The following is a 16610-nucleotide window of genomic DNA, read 5'->3' as shown; positions in this document are numbered from 1 at the left end:
TCATTTCCTTATAAATTTACCAGAGAAATTCTTTATTTACAAATGTAAAATTGTGAAGTTAAATAATTTTTTTTCTGCGTTCTTACCTGGAATCGTACAATGCCAAGTTGTTGTAAATTGTCAAGGCAGGAAAAGCAAGTTGCCTGGGTGTATTAACATCACAGATAGGTGTAATCAGTAATTTAAACCAGGTTCCCTTTCATTTAGCCAGCACACACACCACCAGACCCTGGAACTGCTAGCCTACATTACCTAGAGGAAAACTTTGCTGCTCACAATAGTCATTTCTTTGTCTCGTCAGAAATAAATCAGCTTCTTATTTGGAGATTACTAACTTCAGATCTTCTCTTAAATCACTGCATTGGGAGAAATAAGAAGCAAAATAATAAATGAGCAGGAGTTGTTTTTTTATGTGCTCATATGCTTCTTAGAGGTTTCTCAACTCTTAAAACAGATAAAATACACAGAACTGAGATGTGAATTTGGTCAATAAGACAAATTTCTAAAATTGTGCAGGCTTATTTATAAGCCAGTGAAGTCTTCTTTTGGAACTTACTGTTATCTCAACAGCTGATTATTTCAGACAAATAAAGATTACTGCAGTGAAAGAGGTTAAGGAACATTTTAAGATCTTAAATTCGGGCTGAGAGAAGAGGAGGGTTATTTCTCAGGAGCTGAATTTAGGAAGTAATGGAAAATGGTCAAAATCCTATAACAATGCTATATTGAGCTCAGTTATGACTAGGAGAAATAGTCTGGACAATAAAAGATCTCATTTTGAATTTTCCTTTCGTCTGGGTAGGCCTATATGAGATGGAACTTTCAGTGGTTAAAGTTTTGAATCACACCTGTGGGCCACTCTTTCTGCCATGACATGCTAATGTCTGCCATGAAACTAGCAACAATCGTAAGGGAATTGAGATTATAAAAAATAGCAAATGGTCATTACATACATCGACTGCCACAGACAGTATTGTCCTTTAATCCCTTTTACAAGAACAAAACACCAATATATCAACATTTTACTGCCATAAAAATGACCAACACGTCTTAGCCTAAAAAGTGCAACTCAATGTGTCTGCATACTATTATTGACAGCCAGTTGTTTTTAGACTTGCCATATTGATCTTGCCTGTTTAGGGACATGCAATCCACTAGATGGCGCACAAGACCACCACAAGCTGAGACCGCACAAGCTTGTGTACCAAAGTCCCTTCGCACCTGGCAGGGTGAATGGAGAAGGAGAATTTAGTTTTTGTGGGCTTTATTCTAGGTTTTATTTTGAAGAGAAGTCACAAATAAATTAATGAAAGTGGTTTTGGTTGGATTTGGTGGATTTCTTCTGTTATGAAATATATTACAAATATTGCACCTACTTGTCCACAGATAGGTATAGGATGCGGATAAGACAAAAACAAAGATTCAGTTAAGCTTGGGTATACAGATGTGTAGCATGTGATAAAGACAAGATGTTGTCGCTGAAGGTGAAGCATGACACATGATAAAAACACCAAAAGTACATGAATGAATGAGCCTAAAAGAATTGTTGCTGCTGGATGAAGGGTTAGGCAGTAACCACAGAAAACCTTCTTGGAATCAAATTAAGTTTGCAGCAACTACCACCTCTACAACCAGCAACCTACTAAGGGACTGTTTTTTACTTGTCAGAGGAAGGGGGGGGGGGATGGTCTCGAGCCTGGCAGAAAATGCATGACCCTCCCTCCACCATAAACGAGTCACTGGTTTTTAAAACGTATCCTTTGATGCTTCAAAGTTAAAAGTTTAAGACAGTTAGTGGTTAGTTTGTGCAAAAGCTTTATTTTGGGCCAAATTTTAAATGAGATGCAGTGATGTTGTATAAGTATAACTAAGTTTGTTTTTTTTCTGATGGAAGGGTTTGTAACACATGATGTGTCCAAGGAATTTGAAAACCCAACAATAATATTTGTTTTTATGGTTTCTAGCTGACAAATGGTATCATTTTGGCGGGTGGGTTTGGAAGGCAGCTGTAAAATAAAAACAAAATGCAACCGTAAAAATAATAATTATAGAAAGAACAAGTTCCTCCCCAATGCTTAAAAAATATTTGACAGGCCTCCCTCTTTTTTTGCACCACTCCTCCCCCTTCATAAATAACGAACAGTCCCTAATAGTAGTCTTAAAGGCTAATATTAGTATTGAACACCGGGTCTGTAGTTTCTTTCTGTGTGTTTACCTCTGGATCAAATCCAGATCTCCAGTAACTGATTAAGGGCTCCAGCATTAGAGATAATACCTACAACCTCAAGTCCATTATCACTGTCACTATGACTACTCATGCCATTACTGCTTGCTACAATAAGGCCTAGTTTTGGAGCTGCTAATGTTTCTGTGTCTGGCCTTAGCATGAGTGTGTATTAGTTTTCAGCTGGGGTCATTTATTTTATGCATTACCGAGCCTGCACACGGACACCAGCTCACCTCCAAGCGCTTTATCATGAGCACAGCACACGGGTGTCACGGGTGGACAGAGAGGTGACCAATAGTGTCGCAGAACCGTTTACCTGTGCTCCCCAGCTCGGGCGCTGATTGGTCCGCTGGCCGTCCTGCCCCGAGGTGACGTCAGGATGAGCGCTGCTGGTGAGGCTGCCAAGTACAGATTCCGCGTGAGAGCGCTCCGAGTTGTAGAGACAGACAGACGGACACTGGACACTGCTGCCGGACATTAGTGCCCGCTAAATTTCAGGTAGGAGCCGCTGCTGCCACACTGACATGACACAAACTTTAACTCTGTCTCTGTGTCAGAGGCTCGAGAGGTGCCGGAGCGTGGTCTCTTGTCAGGGGGGTTTGACAGCACTAAGGTTAGCTAACATTAACGGAGTTTAACGTTCACTCCGTGGTATATGGGGACCTTTGGTTTTAGAGGGACGTTTTACAACTCTGAGGGAGATTTAGAGCTGTAAGTCACTGTAGCGTTACTACAGGGGAGGCTGCTGAAGTTAACCGTCAGACTCGTTATGCAGATGCAGTTATTGTCACTGACATGAAGAGGACCTCTATGTAACTGAAGCTGCAGTTTGAAGGATCAGATACTGACATGGAGTATGGAGGGACTGAAGTGACAGCTTACTTGTTTTCTCCCATTCAAACCAGTATAACTAGACTGCTCTAATTTAAATGTAATAAAGTCATGTTTATATAGTATGGTCTGATTAAATAAAAATAACTCTAGGCTATGTCTTGGTAGAACCTTGGTGGTATTATTATTAATTCTCGTAGCAGAAATGTCTTGTGGTTTACTCAGTAAACAAGACTTGATGTGTATTTTTAGTTCTTATCTATTTCTCCTTTTCTCTTTCTGTTTCTCTCTCACTCACTCTCACTCTCGCGCCTCCTCCTCTCTCTGTCTCTGGGATCCTGTAAGGAGAAGTCTGCTTATCAATTAATAAGCTCACTTTGAGAGGAGATTTGTTGTGCGTCATTGACACCAGCTGACCAATCAGTATTCTGTTAGTAAATCTCTCTGTGTTAGACAGTCAACCAGCGGATGCATGGGTTTTATTAATAGGGTTTTTTTAGATGGACAGCATGGATGTTGCATCTGTTGAGGGGACGATGGCGTAGATTAGTTGGATAGTTTTCTGTTTCTCGATTAGGTAATGATGTGAACAAGTTAATAAAATAAGAATCACGCACTGTGTGTTTGTGCTTTTAAACATTTTGCTCTTGGCAAGCAGGAAAAAACACTCGCCCACCAAGGCAGAGACCTGGGATCTTTGTCAGTTCACCCGTTCGACCCAGTAAATCATTTTGTATTTGTTGTGTGAATGGAGTTGTACTGTCTTGCTTCTTTGAGCTGCATGCATTTCACCGTGGCCAATTTGTGTGTTGTACCGACACCCCAGATTTTCAAAGAGACAATAATGGCATTAAGGTCAAATTAATAAATAAATAAACGCTGGGGGTTTAAACAGGAATTACTGTCCTTCAAAGATGTATCATACTGCATGAAATGTGACACAAAACCTGGACAGCTGGATGTGAAAAACACGGCTTGGCTTTTGTCCTTAGGCCTGATTTCAGATTGACTACGTGGGTCCTGCTTGCAGCTCTGAAAGCTTTAAAATAGGGGTGTCAATTCAAATTTTTTACATTTTATTTAGTGTTAAGAAACAAAACAGATGATGAACAGCCTGAGATATCTGAAGAAAATTAAGTGCAGTTTCAACAATATGTCTCAGTTTTTCCGTATTTAGTTAGTCCTCTACTCACTGTCATTACATGTGCATTTTTCCATTCATTTCCACTCCTGTGTATTCTGGCATCACCACACCAAACTGAAGTGGAAGCTGTTGGGGGAGCAGGATAAATTATCCCCTGCCTTACAAATCATTTACAAATATAAAGTTTTGGCAGTCTTATCAACAGGGTTCCTCCAATATTGTTTCAAGATAGAAGCCTTATACAGATTCTTTTGTCCTGAAGCTGCTGATTGACATTGATATTTTTCACAATGTTTAATACCTTTAAATATGACCACATTAAGTATACATTGTTATTTTAGCATTTTTACATGAAATCAGCCACTCATTGTTTAACTTGCTCCTGAAACTATACACATCTTAGCCCTTAGATGTTCATCAATGTTAGGTGTGCAAGTCATCCAAACACTTTGGGCAGTTGGTTCTGGCCCGCGGGCCGTATATTTGACACCCCTGCTTTAAAAGATCAGAGGTGTAGCTATGCACCTGACCTAACATAGCCTTGAAAAGAATTAGTAAAATGAAATCAATACAAAAACTATTTGGCTTCCTGTGAAGTGAAGCTGCTTTCACAGGAATGCAGTCCGTTGACATGAGTTAAGTCTCTGTTCTTAACTTGGCAGCAGAATTTCTCACAGTTTTGAGCTCTGCAGTAGATTGTCTGCTGAGATATGAGAAATAGTAGAAAACTCGAGCCAAGATCAATCTTTTAAAGTGTTTAAAATCAAAAGAGAGCCAACATGTAAGTGTGTTAATTTGTTATCGACACTTCTGTCGAGACATGAGCCATCCAGTTAAAAGATAACAAGTGGATGTGACTAAGAATGTGTTCAAGAGCTCAATTTGTTTTTGTTTTAATTTAACGTATCGACACGTCGTTTTAATATAGCTCCATAAGTTTGTCTGTTTGAATGTTTGATTCTATGCAAGTGTTGCCAAAAGTTTCAACACCCTTGCAGACTCGATTTCATGCCCTGACACCGTAACCACGTGTCATTTTGTCACATTTAACTGTGGTCGTGTGTACATGTGTGTGTGTGTGTGTTTCTTCTGTCCACTGCACATCACAGGAATGGGAAACCAGTGAGTACAGCGACTCTCTTTTGTGTAAACCTTAAACAAGGATGAATGCTGCATGTCACATACGAGTCAGGGAATGTGTTTATGGTATCGTGCATCTCCCTGTTTCCAGCCTCTTCAATCCTTTTGCTTCTTGGGTTTTTTGAGCAGCTTAATCTTCACCCGTTGGCCAAAAGTCATGTCATCAGTGGACATGAAGGGGCTGTTTTTGGCCTTCTACATGCTCCTATGATACCTGCATGTGTCTCTCTCCTCTACTCTCCTACATTTTAAACTTGCCCATATCTGCCCCTGCGTGTCATAAACTTGATCCTTATTTTGTTGTTTATAGCATTTGTCTGTTTGAAAAACAGACTCCCTTGCTCAATTTTGTCCATAAAACTCAAATTGCTTGAAATGTGTCAATGAAGTTGCCTAATTTAAAACATATCCAGGTATGTTTGTGCCATTTAAGTGAAATCCAAGTGTAATGGAGATTTAGGTGCATGTTGATATTTCCTGGTTCAAAAATGAACACAACCAGTGTCAAGCGACGGTTGATGCATTCATAGATTTTAAATGACTTTGATGTTAAAATGACTTTGATGTTCGATATCATCCATTCTCAGTGCATGAATTAACATGAATCTCCATGAATCTCCATATGAGCAAGGTGAGATGCTACAAACACGCAGTTTGTGAGAGGTGTTTTCACTGTTTCTCTGCCTTCATTGTTTCCTCCAAACAGTCTTGTGCTGTTGCGGTTATTTATAGCCTAAAGGTTACTACTCTCTAAGCAGGTATACTGTGATGCCGTGTCTAAATAATGCTGGTCAGGAGATAAGGTTAGAGCTGTAGAGATATAGTTGTTTTTAATTATTCCTTCATGACACATCTTTTCAATGTATCAATTCATAATTTAAAGGTCCAGCGTGTAGGATTCAGGGGGACACATTTGCAGAAATTGAATTTAATATTCATAGCTATGTTTTTATCAGTGCGTAATCACCCAAAACTGAAAATAGATGTGCCCTTTAATAAGGGTCCTCTGCCTTATTGTTTCTACAGTAGCACAGAACAGACAAACCAAACACTGCCTCTAGATTTGCGTCGACCACTGTAGTGTCCTTACACGCTTGGCTCACGAGAGAAGTTTCAGTTGGTTGCAATCCGCGACCTCACCACTAGGTGCTACTAAATCCTACACACTAGAGCTTTAAATAATTTAAAAAGACGGATCATTTGAAGTGCCAAAAATGCTCTTTTTGACGCGGACTCATGAAAAAGTGCTTTGGGTTACATCAATTTCAAATACAGAAAAGCAAGCAAATCATCAAATTTAAATCCACTGGATGACGTGAAATGCGGATTTTCACTGGCTCTGGAGCTGTTGCAGGGACTACTGATTGTAGTTCTGCATTTTCATATGCCCACCCCTCTCTCTCTCAAACGCAGACCAAACTCCAAATGAACGATAAAATTGGACAGCACTGATCAAATATAAACCAAGATTCTGTTACCGTATTGCCTATTTGTCACCTAAAACGTCTTCAGAGACATATTTTAGTGCACTGTTTGGCTGTAAATGAGAATTTGTGAACAGTAAGTGGGCACTTGAAAAAAAATGAAATTTTAAAACTAGGCAGCACCGCTCAAATATGATCCAGGATTCTGTTACTGCGTTGCCTATTTCTTGCCTCAGATGTTTTCAGAAAAATATTTCTAGCTTACTGTTTAACTGTAATTTGAGATTGTTTGTTACCAGCTGGCAGCCGTGCTGTTTCCTGTGTCAAATTCGCATCATGTCACCCACCAGCGGAGGTGTTTATTAGTCCAGTGTGGTGCAGTGCATTCTGGTAGTTGCAGGTTTTACACCTCTTGAGTAAAAGCAAATGTCACAGCCCATTTCCTCTGTTTCCTCTGGTCATGTAGCACCAATTTCAAATGTATTTGCATCTTTCTACTGCATAGACAGACCACTTTTATGAAAACACCGTCTTTCCATCAGTGAAATACTTCAATAATAAATAATTAGCCTACTCAATGTTTATTTGTATAACTCTCACAAAATATTTCTGTATTGACTAGCAAGTCTGTTAGTTTCAGCACTTCAAACTCAAAGTCCTCTTCTCACAACCAGACTTCAGAAAGGCTAAAGAATCTCAACATGTCAGAACAAAAATCGCCCTACTCTTTGCATAAACACTGCTATGTATTCTTTTGTACTTACAGAGGTTGTTTAGCACACATTGACCTACTAGAGATCATTTTTCAATGAAAACTGTGGAAAAAAAATCATGCTCGGTAATTGATCCTCAATACTCAAAGAAAGGGACTGGTGTCAAGTTGAAGATGTACTGAGGAATAGAGTTACAGTCTACTATGTATTGTTTGTTTGTCCCCTACAGTAGTTATTAGACTACAGGAACAGAGGCCCCAACACAGCAGATTTACCAGTAAAGCTTTCACACACATTACACTGGACTTCCTCTTACTGCTTCCCTTAAGCACTTTACTTTGCATGCTGCTATATTGTGCAAACTTCAGAGGTACTTCCTTCTTCTTCATTTGCTTTAAATGGCATGCAAAATGTAGTGGAGGAAATGATTCATGAACTGTTCAACTGTACACTTAGTTTCCTGGCACTTTTGGTTACTTTGTTTACCAGATGCTGTACGTAGTGTATACTTGATGAGGTTGTATCATTTTTCACTGCTTCTTGTGTGAGATGTCCATCTAATACATATCCAATAACCACACACCAGACCACTGCAGCCAGCCTCTGAGTGACCAGAATGATTTCCACCTTAGCTGCTACCTGCTATTAGACGCTAAAGCAATGTCGACTCTCAGATACCATAGCAGCTCCTTTGGGTTGCCATGACGACACGTATGAAGCTGACTTCTGACATTAGTGAAGGCAGAGAGAGGGCCACCATGTTTGTATGTGTGTGTGTGTGTGTGTGTGTGTGTGTGTGTGTGTGTGTGTGTGTGTGCAGCAATCAGTGACTGCACCTGAATGCAGCTAGCAGAGGCCATGTCCTATTAACATTTATTCTGAGATAACAGCGGTGTAAAGCCCACCCCTGTCTATCGCTTAATGCCACTCATACACACAATTCAGCATGTAAATGAGCTGACTCTGAGCTAATAGAGACATGATTAATTGTGACATTATATTGTGTTTAACAAAATGGCTCTTGTACGATCCAGAACAATACATTACATCATCTCATATAGACAGACTGTGAAGTTGCCAGGCAGGCAGCAGGAACAGAGGAGGAGTGAGGCATGCTGATATGAACAGAGCTATTTTAGTCTCCCAGGTCTGAGTTATAGGCACTTTCTGGGTTTAGATGATGATAGCTGTGACAGCAGGGTCCTCTGTGATCACTCCCGCACTCCAGAGTGTGGTGAGGACAAACAAAAAAAATAATGAGCAAGTGAAACTAAAGCAGAATTAGTATTGTTTGTATCGTTTTCTTACTCTTAGGGGTGTATTTTGTACCTTACACCTTGGCCTGATTTTTGATTTGGCCCAGTTTTGTGGCGCTAATTTGTGTCACCTCACGTAAACCTGAGCGTTACACAAGAACAGTAAAGTATCAAATATTTTTCAAATAAGCTGACATTTTATGGATTGACAGGTTCCCGAGTTTTGGCTCTTCACAACAGTTTGCTTCTTCAGGCAGAGGCTCATCTTAAAGTTTCAGTCAGTAAGTTTGACAGAATCATTGTTAAACCAAAGGAAACAGCGAAGCACCTCATGATTCACGTGTGATTCGGAGGGTGATTATAAAGCGAATATTGATGAATTTTTGATTCCTATACATGAATGATTTTCTTATCCAACTGTGTGACTACTGGCTGCTAAAAACATAGCATTTCTGTAGTCCGACATAATTAAAATAAACAGATGAATTTACCTCTGTTATCTTTTATTAATACAGTCCTAGTAAGATTGATGGTAAACATGATGCACACATTTACCTCAGTTACATTTCACCATCCAATAGGTTTAGCCATAAGGACACAGAAGTGTTACAGGCGATCATAATGTGAAGAATTTGGTTTTAAATTTATGTTTATTGATTTTTCTGCATAATCTGTTAAGAGACAATTGCAATGCATCTAAGACTCAGTTTCTTTTACATTACACTGCTTGGCTTTGGTGTAAAAAGGTGAATCACTGTACTCAAACTTCTATAGTAACAGTTGGGTTTCTAGAGTGAAACTATAGTTTACTTATTAACCTGGTAGATATTGGCCATGACTTTGAGCCTCCTCTACAATAAAATTCAATCTTGATGATCATAAAAATACCTAAATGTGATTGCAGGACACTTTTCATAACGTCAGAACTAGAAGGGCACTCAGAGAGCACAGCCCTCTCCCAGGGTCGTATGTCTTGTCTCACAATGTTAATGACAGTGTAATATAATTTGTTTATCTATCATGTGATTCAGATCTGCTCCACAATTTGATGGCTTTTTTTCTTGGCCCATGCTACGCCCTTCCACCAAATTTTGTGAAAATAAGGCCAGTAGTTTTTCCAAATCCTGCTGACAAACATACCAAAGCAGTGTATTGATACTTTATTGATATCGTGATAAAAGACGAGATATCCTCTTTGATTTTGGATATCATGACTGCTGTCTTTTCCTGGTTTATAATAAAATGATCACCAGACTGTTCTAGCTGTTTTAGTTATTTGATTTTGCCCACTTAGTCATTATATCCACATTACTGATGATTATTTATCAAAAATCTCATTGTATAAATATGAGGGCTTAACCTAACTCAGCTGCCAGTGAGCCAGATCTGGCTGTTCAATACAAATATTCCACTATTCGTTCCTTTATTTCTCCACATAGAGTTTGAGTGTTTGAAAGGGGTTCAGCTGGACGTTCAGTGTAACAGTAGCAGACGTGATATAGTAAACAAGCTAACTGCGCTAACGAGATATCAAACAGAAGTTAGATGACTGTATCGTATTAAGTTAATTCATCACTTCTAAGCAGAAGGCAGAAGGCAGAAGGTAACGTTATTTCAGAGCCCTATGGTGCAAAGCCTCTCCTCCCACAGCAGCTGCCTAAGTGCTCCGCAGCAGCCTGTATTGAAGAGCAGAGTGGAAGTGAAGCGAAATGTCCCCAGAAGTAGCCTACACTGTACACTGACTGGAAAAAAAAAACTAACAAAGAAACAAAAAACGATTGCTCAACTTGAAGCAATCTCAGTCGACTGAGGGGTCTCTGACTGATGATTCAAATCTCTGACTTTCAGGGGCAGCCCTAGTAAACATTTTGTGAAAGCACCAATAGTCAACCCTAAAATATTCTTGCAATATTGATATTGAGGTATTTTGTCAATAACATTGTGATATTTGACTTTCTCCATATTGCCCAGCCCTGATTTAGACCAGATCTTCTGCACTGTCTGCCATGTTGAACCTTCCAAGTAACCACAAAATTTCAGTCACCACCCTTAAATTGCAAAAAAAAAACAATGACCCACGTATTTACCTGTGTAGTATTTCAGTATAATGGATGAAATGCAGCCTGAGCCTGTGTCAAATGTGTGTGAAAATCACTTTACAGAGGAAGCAAGGTTTACCACAGTCTTAAGTCATCCGAGACACATATAATTGTCTGTTTGACAGACCAACCACATTTTTTCAACATTCTGTTTGTCAAGCTGGTTGTAACATTGTCACTGGTTTAGGTCAGTTTTTTGCCTGAACCCGTGAGACAGAAGTTATCTTTTTGGCAACATGACATGCAATTGTGCGAAACAATTAGTCTGTTACTTCACTTCCTTATGGGACTTATAGCGGCAGGAAGTGCTCCTCTGCAATACACACCCACAGGGCTAATGCAAACTCCCAACGGTCATGCCAAAAAATTTGAATGTTCACAACACAGCAACATCATAACATGCACAAAGCACAAAGCTCTACCCTGTAATTTCATACATGGTAAACGCAAAGTAATTTGCATTGCCTCTTTGTTTGTCAAATGTCAGCATTTCCCAACACGACATCATGTGTTGCTTACTAGTGTGTCATCACGAGTGGCAAACACAGAAACCCACTGTCAGTAATCCAAGTCATAAAAACATCTTAACTTATTTTATGTTCACATTTATAATTAATCAGAAAAGAAAAGTGAGCAGGACTATCAGCGCAGTAATGTAGGTGGGGATGGAGACAGTTAAACTGTTTATATTAATGAACATTTCCTCCTTATCCTCTTTTTCTTCACTAGTATTGTTTCTGACCGTAACAACAAGAAGATGCCACTGGGTGACGACTGCCATGCCTGGAAAAAGAAGACCACAGATGTGAAGGATCAGTATGACTTCAAAGAGATCCTGGGAACGTAAGTGGGTCGGTGCCAGCAGCAAAAATACTTGTGTTTCAGCTGTGCATGATCGCTTTTTCACACTTTTAGGGAACATTACCACCATTTGAATAAAGGGTGTGGGGTTTTGCATTTTTAATAATGCATTTAATGTGTATCTGTAAGCCGTTCTTTCAGATGGACAAATACAGATGCATTTGTTTTGTTTCTGATCATGATACTTTTGTATGGATTGAACTTTATAAATTATCATGCAAGGCAAGTAAATATTGCCATGTAGTTACTAATTAGACCCTGTTTGATAAGGACTGACAGGCCAACAATTTATTACAGTGTATCTAGCCTCGTGACAAGGTTTTGCTGCATTTTATAAATGTGTCTCTGCTCAGTGGATATTTATGCTGGGCTGCTTCAGACAATGTTCCTATACAAACAGCTTGATGCTTAATCGGACAAAACAGGCTGTAATGGGAACCTGATGTGGTGCAAGCAGCACACATATGGTAACCGTGTCAGTGCAAAGCCAGCGGGAGCAGCAATGCCGTTTTTTCTCAGGTTGTTTTTGCATCTTTACCAGTTTGGGGATTTCATGACCCCTAATGAATCTGTTTTTGCCAAGGTAGGTGGTGTGGCACAGATGAGTTTGTATAATGTAGGTCAGGTGGTCGTGAATCGCAATTTTATACTGAACTTGTTTTGGAATGAAATTGCACCTGCATTGTTGGCTGCTCTGACCATCTCTAATTGTGTCATGTTAACACTATCAGCTATTTTTGTGCTTTAGTTGAAACACACAGACTTCTACAAAATGGTGTAAACCTCTCTCACATTTAAAAACACATTAAAATACAATATTTCAGGCAGTTAAGTCAGTCTCTCCATGCTGCAGTACAATAGCACTACAATACACCTTTGAGCAGCATATAATGTTCCATTTTGTTGACACTGTGTCATTAGGACCCTGTTGATTTACTGCACCTCTCTGACACAGGGTCAGCAAACCAGCCACAAAGCGTTACATTGAGAGGCTGATATTCTGCTCCCCGCATGTAAATAATTTTAGACAGAACATAAGAACCACCTCTTAAGGAAATGCAGGTCACAGTGGAACAGCACCACTGAATAAACAGCCTCATAAATTAACACGGGGTTGAGTCAACACCTCTGACACAGTGTTGATGAAAACTGAACTTGATACACTTTAAGTTATTGCTGGGCTGTTATATTAGATTACAGGTGTTCTGAATAAAGATTTAACTCTCAAGAATTTGTCAAATGATTTTAAAAAGGCACAGTACAGCTAGACCTAACTTATCAACAATCATTTATAAAGCTAGAGCTGCCAACAAAGCTGAACACAGTCCAACTTAACTACATGGAAAAAAATATAGACCATTATTGACAGTAATGAGTTTTACTTGACATCAGTTCCAACCTTGGATTCTAGCTTCTCTATTTTTCACTGTGTGTTTATGTCTGCATAGCTGGTGAGTGTGAGATATTTTGGGAGGGGGAGGGGCTGTTTTTTCACTGTCAGGCATGAGTTTTATTTTTGTTTTTAGGACAAGGTTTTTTGCTGTGGCAGTCCTGATGTACACATGTGCCTATGTAAAGAAAACACTTCATACATTAGGACAACAAACAAAAGCCGTTTTCTCATATGAAAAGAAACTCTGGACAGTGTCAGGAGAATCAGGTCTCGACATTGTTTCTCTTTCGAATGTAGCATACGACAGGAGACTGTATGTGTCAGAAGCGTTCTCACCTGCTGGAAATACTCCATGTTATATAGGCTAGAGCATGCAGGAGGCAGGACATGATGCAGATTACTGCAGTCATATAACCGGTTCTTAATTTGGTCATAAACAACAGCGTCTCTTCCCATTCCTTGAATTTGTCTGGCAATGTCGGCTTCAGCCCTTACCAAGGGAAGTTCTTGAATCTCGTCATCTTTCTGCTACCTGCTTTCATTGCCGTCTTCTCATAAATTACCCGTCTTCTTCTTCGCGTGTTTTCTGTTGGTTTTGCTTCATGAACATGCCCACTTGCTTGCTATGAATTCTCTGGTCAATGACCTGCTCTAGTCACAGTCGGCTCATTTGGACATAACACAGACTTTGTGCTAGGGAACTAGCAGGATAATGTGCACTTAATGCCCGATCCAACTGATTCAGACATTTGCATTCTCACACATAGGTCCTCCTGGTAATGTCTAGATAATGTCAGGTTTGCAGTGCATGTGTGAAAGGAGCTATACATAGTAGATATACCTGCACTTGTACAGCACTTTTCTAGTCTTCCAACCACTCAAAGAGCTGTTTTACACTTTCACCCATTCACACACACATTCACATACTGGTGGCCAAGGCTACCATACATGATGCCACCTGCTACTCNCACACACACACACACACAAACACACACACACACACACACAAATGGAACAGCCATCGGGTGCAGTTTGGGGTTCAGTATCTTGCCCTGGACTGAAGGAGTCCAGGGTTTAAACTGCTGACTGGAGGAGCCGGGGATCTAGCAGTTGACTTTCCAATTAGTGTTCAACCCACTCTATCTTTCAAGCTACAGCCACCCCATTCAGTCCCACATATAAACTGGGATCAGTCCTACTGCAGGCCCACGTTTTGACAAGGTTTTTGTATGAAAGTTTGTTTTTCTTTATGTTTTAGACTTGGAAAGGGATCAATCCATTTTTATGTTGTGGTTGTTATTTTGATCAGTTTTTTGTTTTAAACTTGATATTGATATATTATGTTTTTATCCCTATTTTGGTATTTTCAATTGACCTGAAAATGAAAAAAAAAAGGTTGACATTGCCTTAGCGTATGACAGTCCTGTTGGAAGCCATTGGGACATAAAATCTCATCAGCAGTGCTTTCTGAGAAGGGAATTATATTGAGGAGTATTGTCGGGGTATTTTGCCATGAATTATATTCGCTGTGTCTCCGCTGCTCTGCTTTTCTTGGTGCCTTGGAATCTCTCTTAAACCTCTTAACTTTTGAGAGCATTGTGTGTGTGTGTTTGTGTGTGTGTGTGTGTGCATGCGCGCGCCCATTTGTCTGAAAATGGTCATGCTTGTTTTTGGGAGTGCATGATGGCATGCCTACTGCTTGTCATTTGTGGAGCCATAACTCATTTGCTGCCTGATCTCTCAGGCCCGACTTATATGGCAGTCTATTCTATATTTATGCAAGTGAGTAGGAGCATAATTCTGTTAGCCATACAGTACACTTGTCCAAATGTAATTTGGCACTCGCAACAATAGAGCATATTCCATCACCAAGACAAGATCATTTCTTTCCTCTTAACCCCTCCTGGGGTTGACTCAGGCCTCCTGTCTAAATGGTCCTGCTATCCATCCCACAGTGAAGCCTCTGCCCAGCCTTCCCAAACTGGTAGAGGCCATTTGGACCCTAGTTTGCTCTCAAAGAACAAATTGCACTGCAGTTAAGTATAACTTTTAATCCTGCTACTCTTTGCTTATGATCCTTGATCATGGGTGCTGAATGTCACAAGACAGGATGTTTATCCAAGGTGTCTCACTCCAAGCACCTTATACATACACGCACATCCTTGTTAGTCCAGGATTATGTTTTGTGAACACAAGCTGAATCCAAGATGAAACCTAAGATTGTTTTGTAAGTTTGTGAAGCCTTCCTTAGCTTCTTCAGTCACCAATGCACAGAGGGTAGAAAAATAGTGTAAACAGAAACTGAAAAGGACTGACGTAACTTAACAGTTACAAACAACAAAAATCTGTCCTGTCGGTATCACTACTGTAAACATACTAAAGGCAAAATCATACTCAAAAGACAGACTGAATTATCCATGGGATAATTGGCACAGGCATTGACACAGATAAACTGCATTAGAAAGAGGATCAGTGGACCTCAGTTCAAAGAACTTAAAGGAAAACTATGTCTATTTTCAAACTTCATACATGCAGTTCCCATGGTCTAAGACAGTCCAAAAATGTTAGTAATCATGAACAACTCTCTCCCAAATCCAAAAACTAGAATGCTAAAACTCAAATTTGTGATGTTACAGGGTATAAAATGTGGACCTGCTCCACAGACAATGAATTGGGAGAGATGTTTATAGATGACAGTGAAAGCAACCAGGGGAAGTTGCGCGTATACGGGGACATTTTTATGTTCCACAATTGAGAACACTACAATAGGATAAAGCTCATTTAGGTGTAACAACAAAGAAAAGAAACATTCGGTGGGTAGAGTTGTTCCTGTACCATTATCTGAAATGCCTCTGATACAGCAAATGCTGGATGGGGTATCCAGCATTTGCTGTTATAAAAGTGCATGCACCGATCCGATATCATGTAATTTATCTATGAACTTTAAAGTAGTTTCAGACCTGGATACAATGGCAGTTTTCTCTAAAACAGTAGTCTTCACAGAAAAATGTGCTGTGCAGCCACTGGCAACTACTGTCTTACAGCAGTAAAGAATAAAAAAAGTAAAACAAAGTTCTATGGAGCTCATTCTCTGTATTTGTTGTTTTACAAATGGGTTAAAATAAGCCATACGACAAATATTGTAATCATTTCATATCCATACAGGGTTTGTAGTATTTAGCTGTTAATTTTTTTGGAGCAACGGTATTGGATTGGTCCTTGGTATTGACTGATATGCAAGTTTAGGAAATGGAGTCAGTATCAGGATGGAAAATGGTATCAGAACATCTCTATCTGTGGGGCCACAAAATCAAGCTCCCATTCATCATGCTTGGAGCAGCTCCAGACATTATACTTGATGACATCACAAGTGTGAGACATAAGAGTAGCTCATGTTCACAAATACTGATTGAACTTTCCTAGGCCATGGAAATAACATATTGGAGTTCTTAATTTAGATGTAGTACTTCTATAATAGGGATGACTTAAATGTGGAGTGACTGACAGTGCTAGATATGCAAC

At 39.6% G+C, this 16610-nt stretch overlaps 1 protein-coding gene across 1 annotated transcript in view; it reads left to right on the top strand.

Moving 5' to 3' along the window:
- The first annotated feature begins 2592 nt into the window (after nucleotides 1-2592).
- The window catches only part of camk1b (calcium/calmodulin-dependent protein kinase Ib), a 47403-nt gene continuing 33385 nt past the window's right edge, over nucleotides 2593-16610 (top strand). Inside the window, exons 1-2 of the mRNA XM_050039020.1 lie at nucleotides 2593-2725; nucleotides 11564-11677. Coding sequence (XP_049894977.1) covers nucleotides 11592-11677 — 86 coding nt within the window. The 5' untranslated portion in view covers nucleotides 2593-2725; nucleotides 11564-11591. The remainder of the gene's footprint in view (nucleotides 2726-11563; nucleotides 11678-16610) is intronic.

This window comes from Epinephelus moara, chromosome 24, assembly GCF_006386435.1.
Source record: "Epinephelus moara isolate mb chromosome 24, YSFRI_EMoa_1.0, whole genome shotgun sequence".
Classification (NCBI taxonomy): Eukaryota; Metazoa; Chordata; class Actinopteri; order Perciformes; family Serranidae; genus Epinephelus; species Epinephelus moara.
This window is presented reverse-complemented; position numbering and strand designations above follow the sequence as displayed.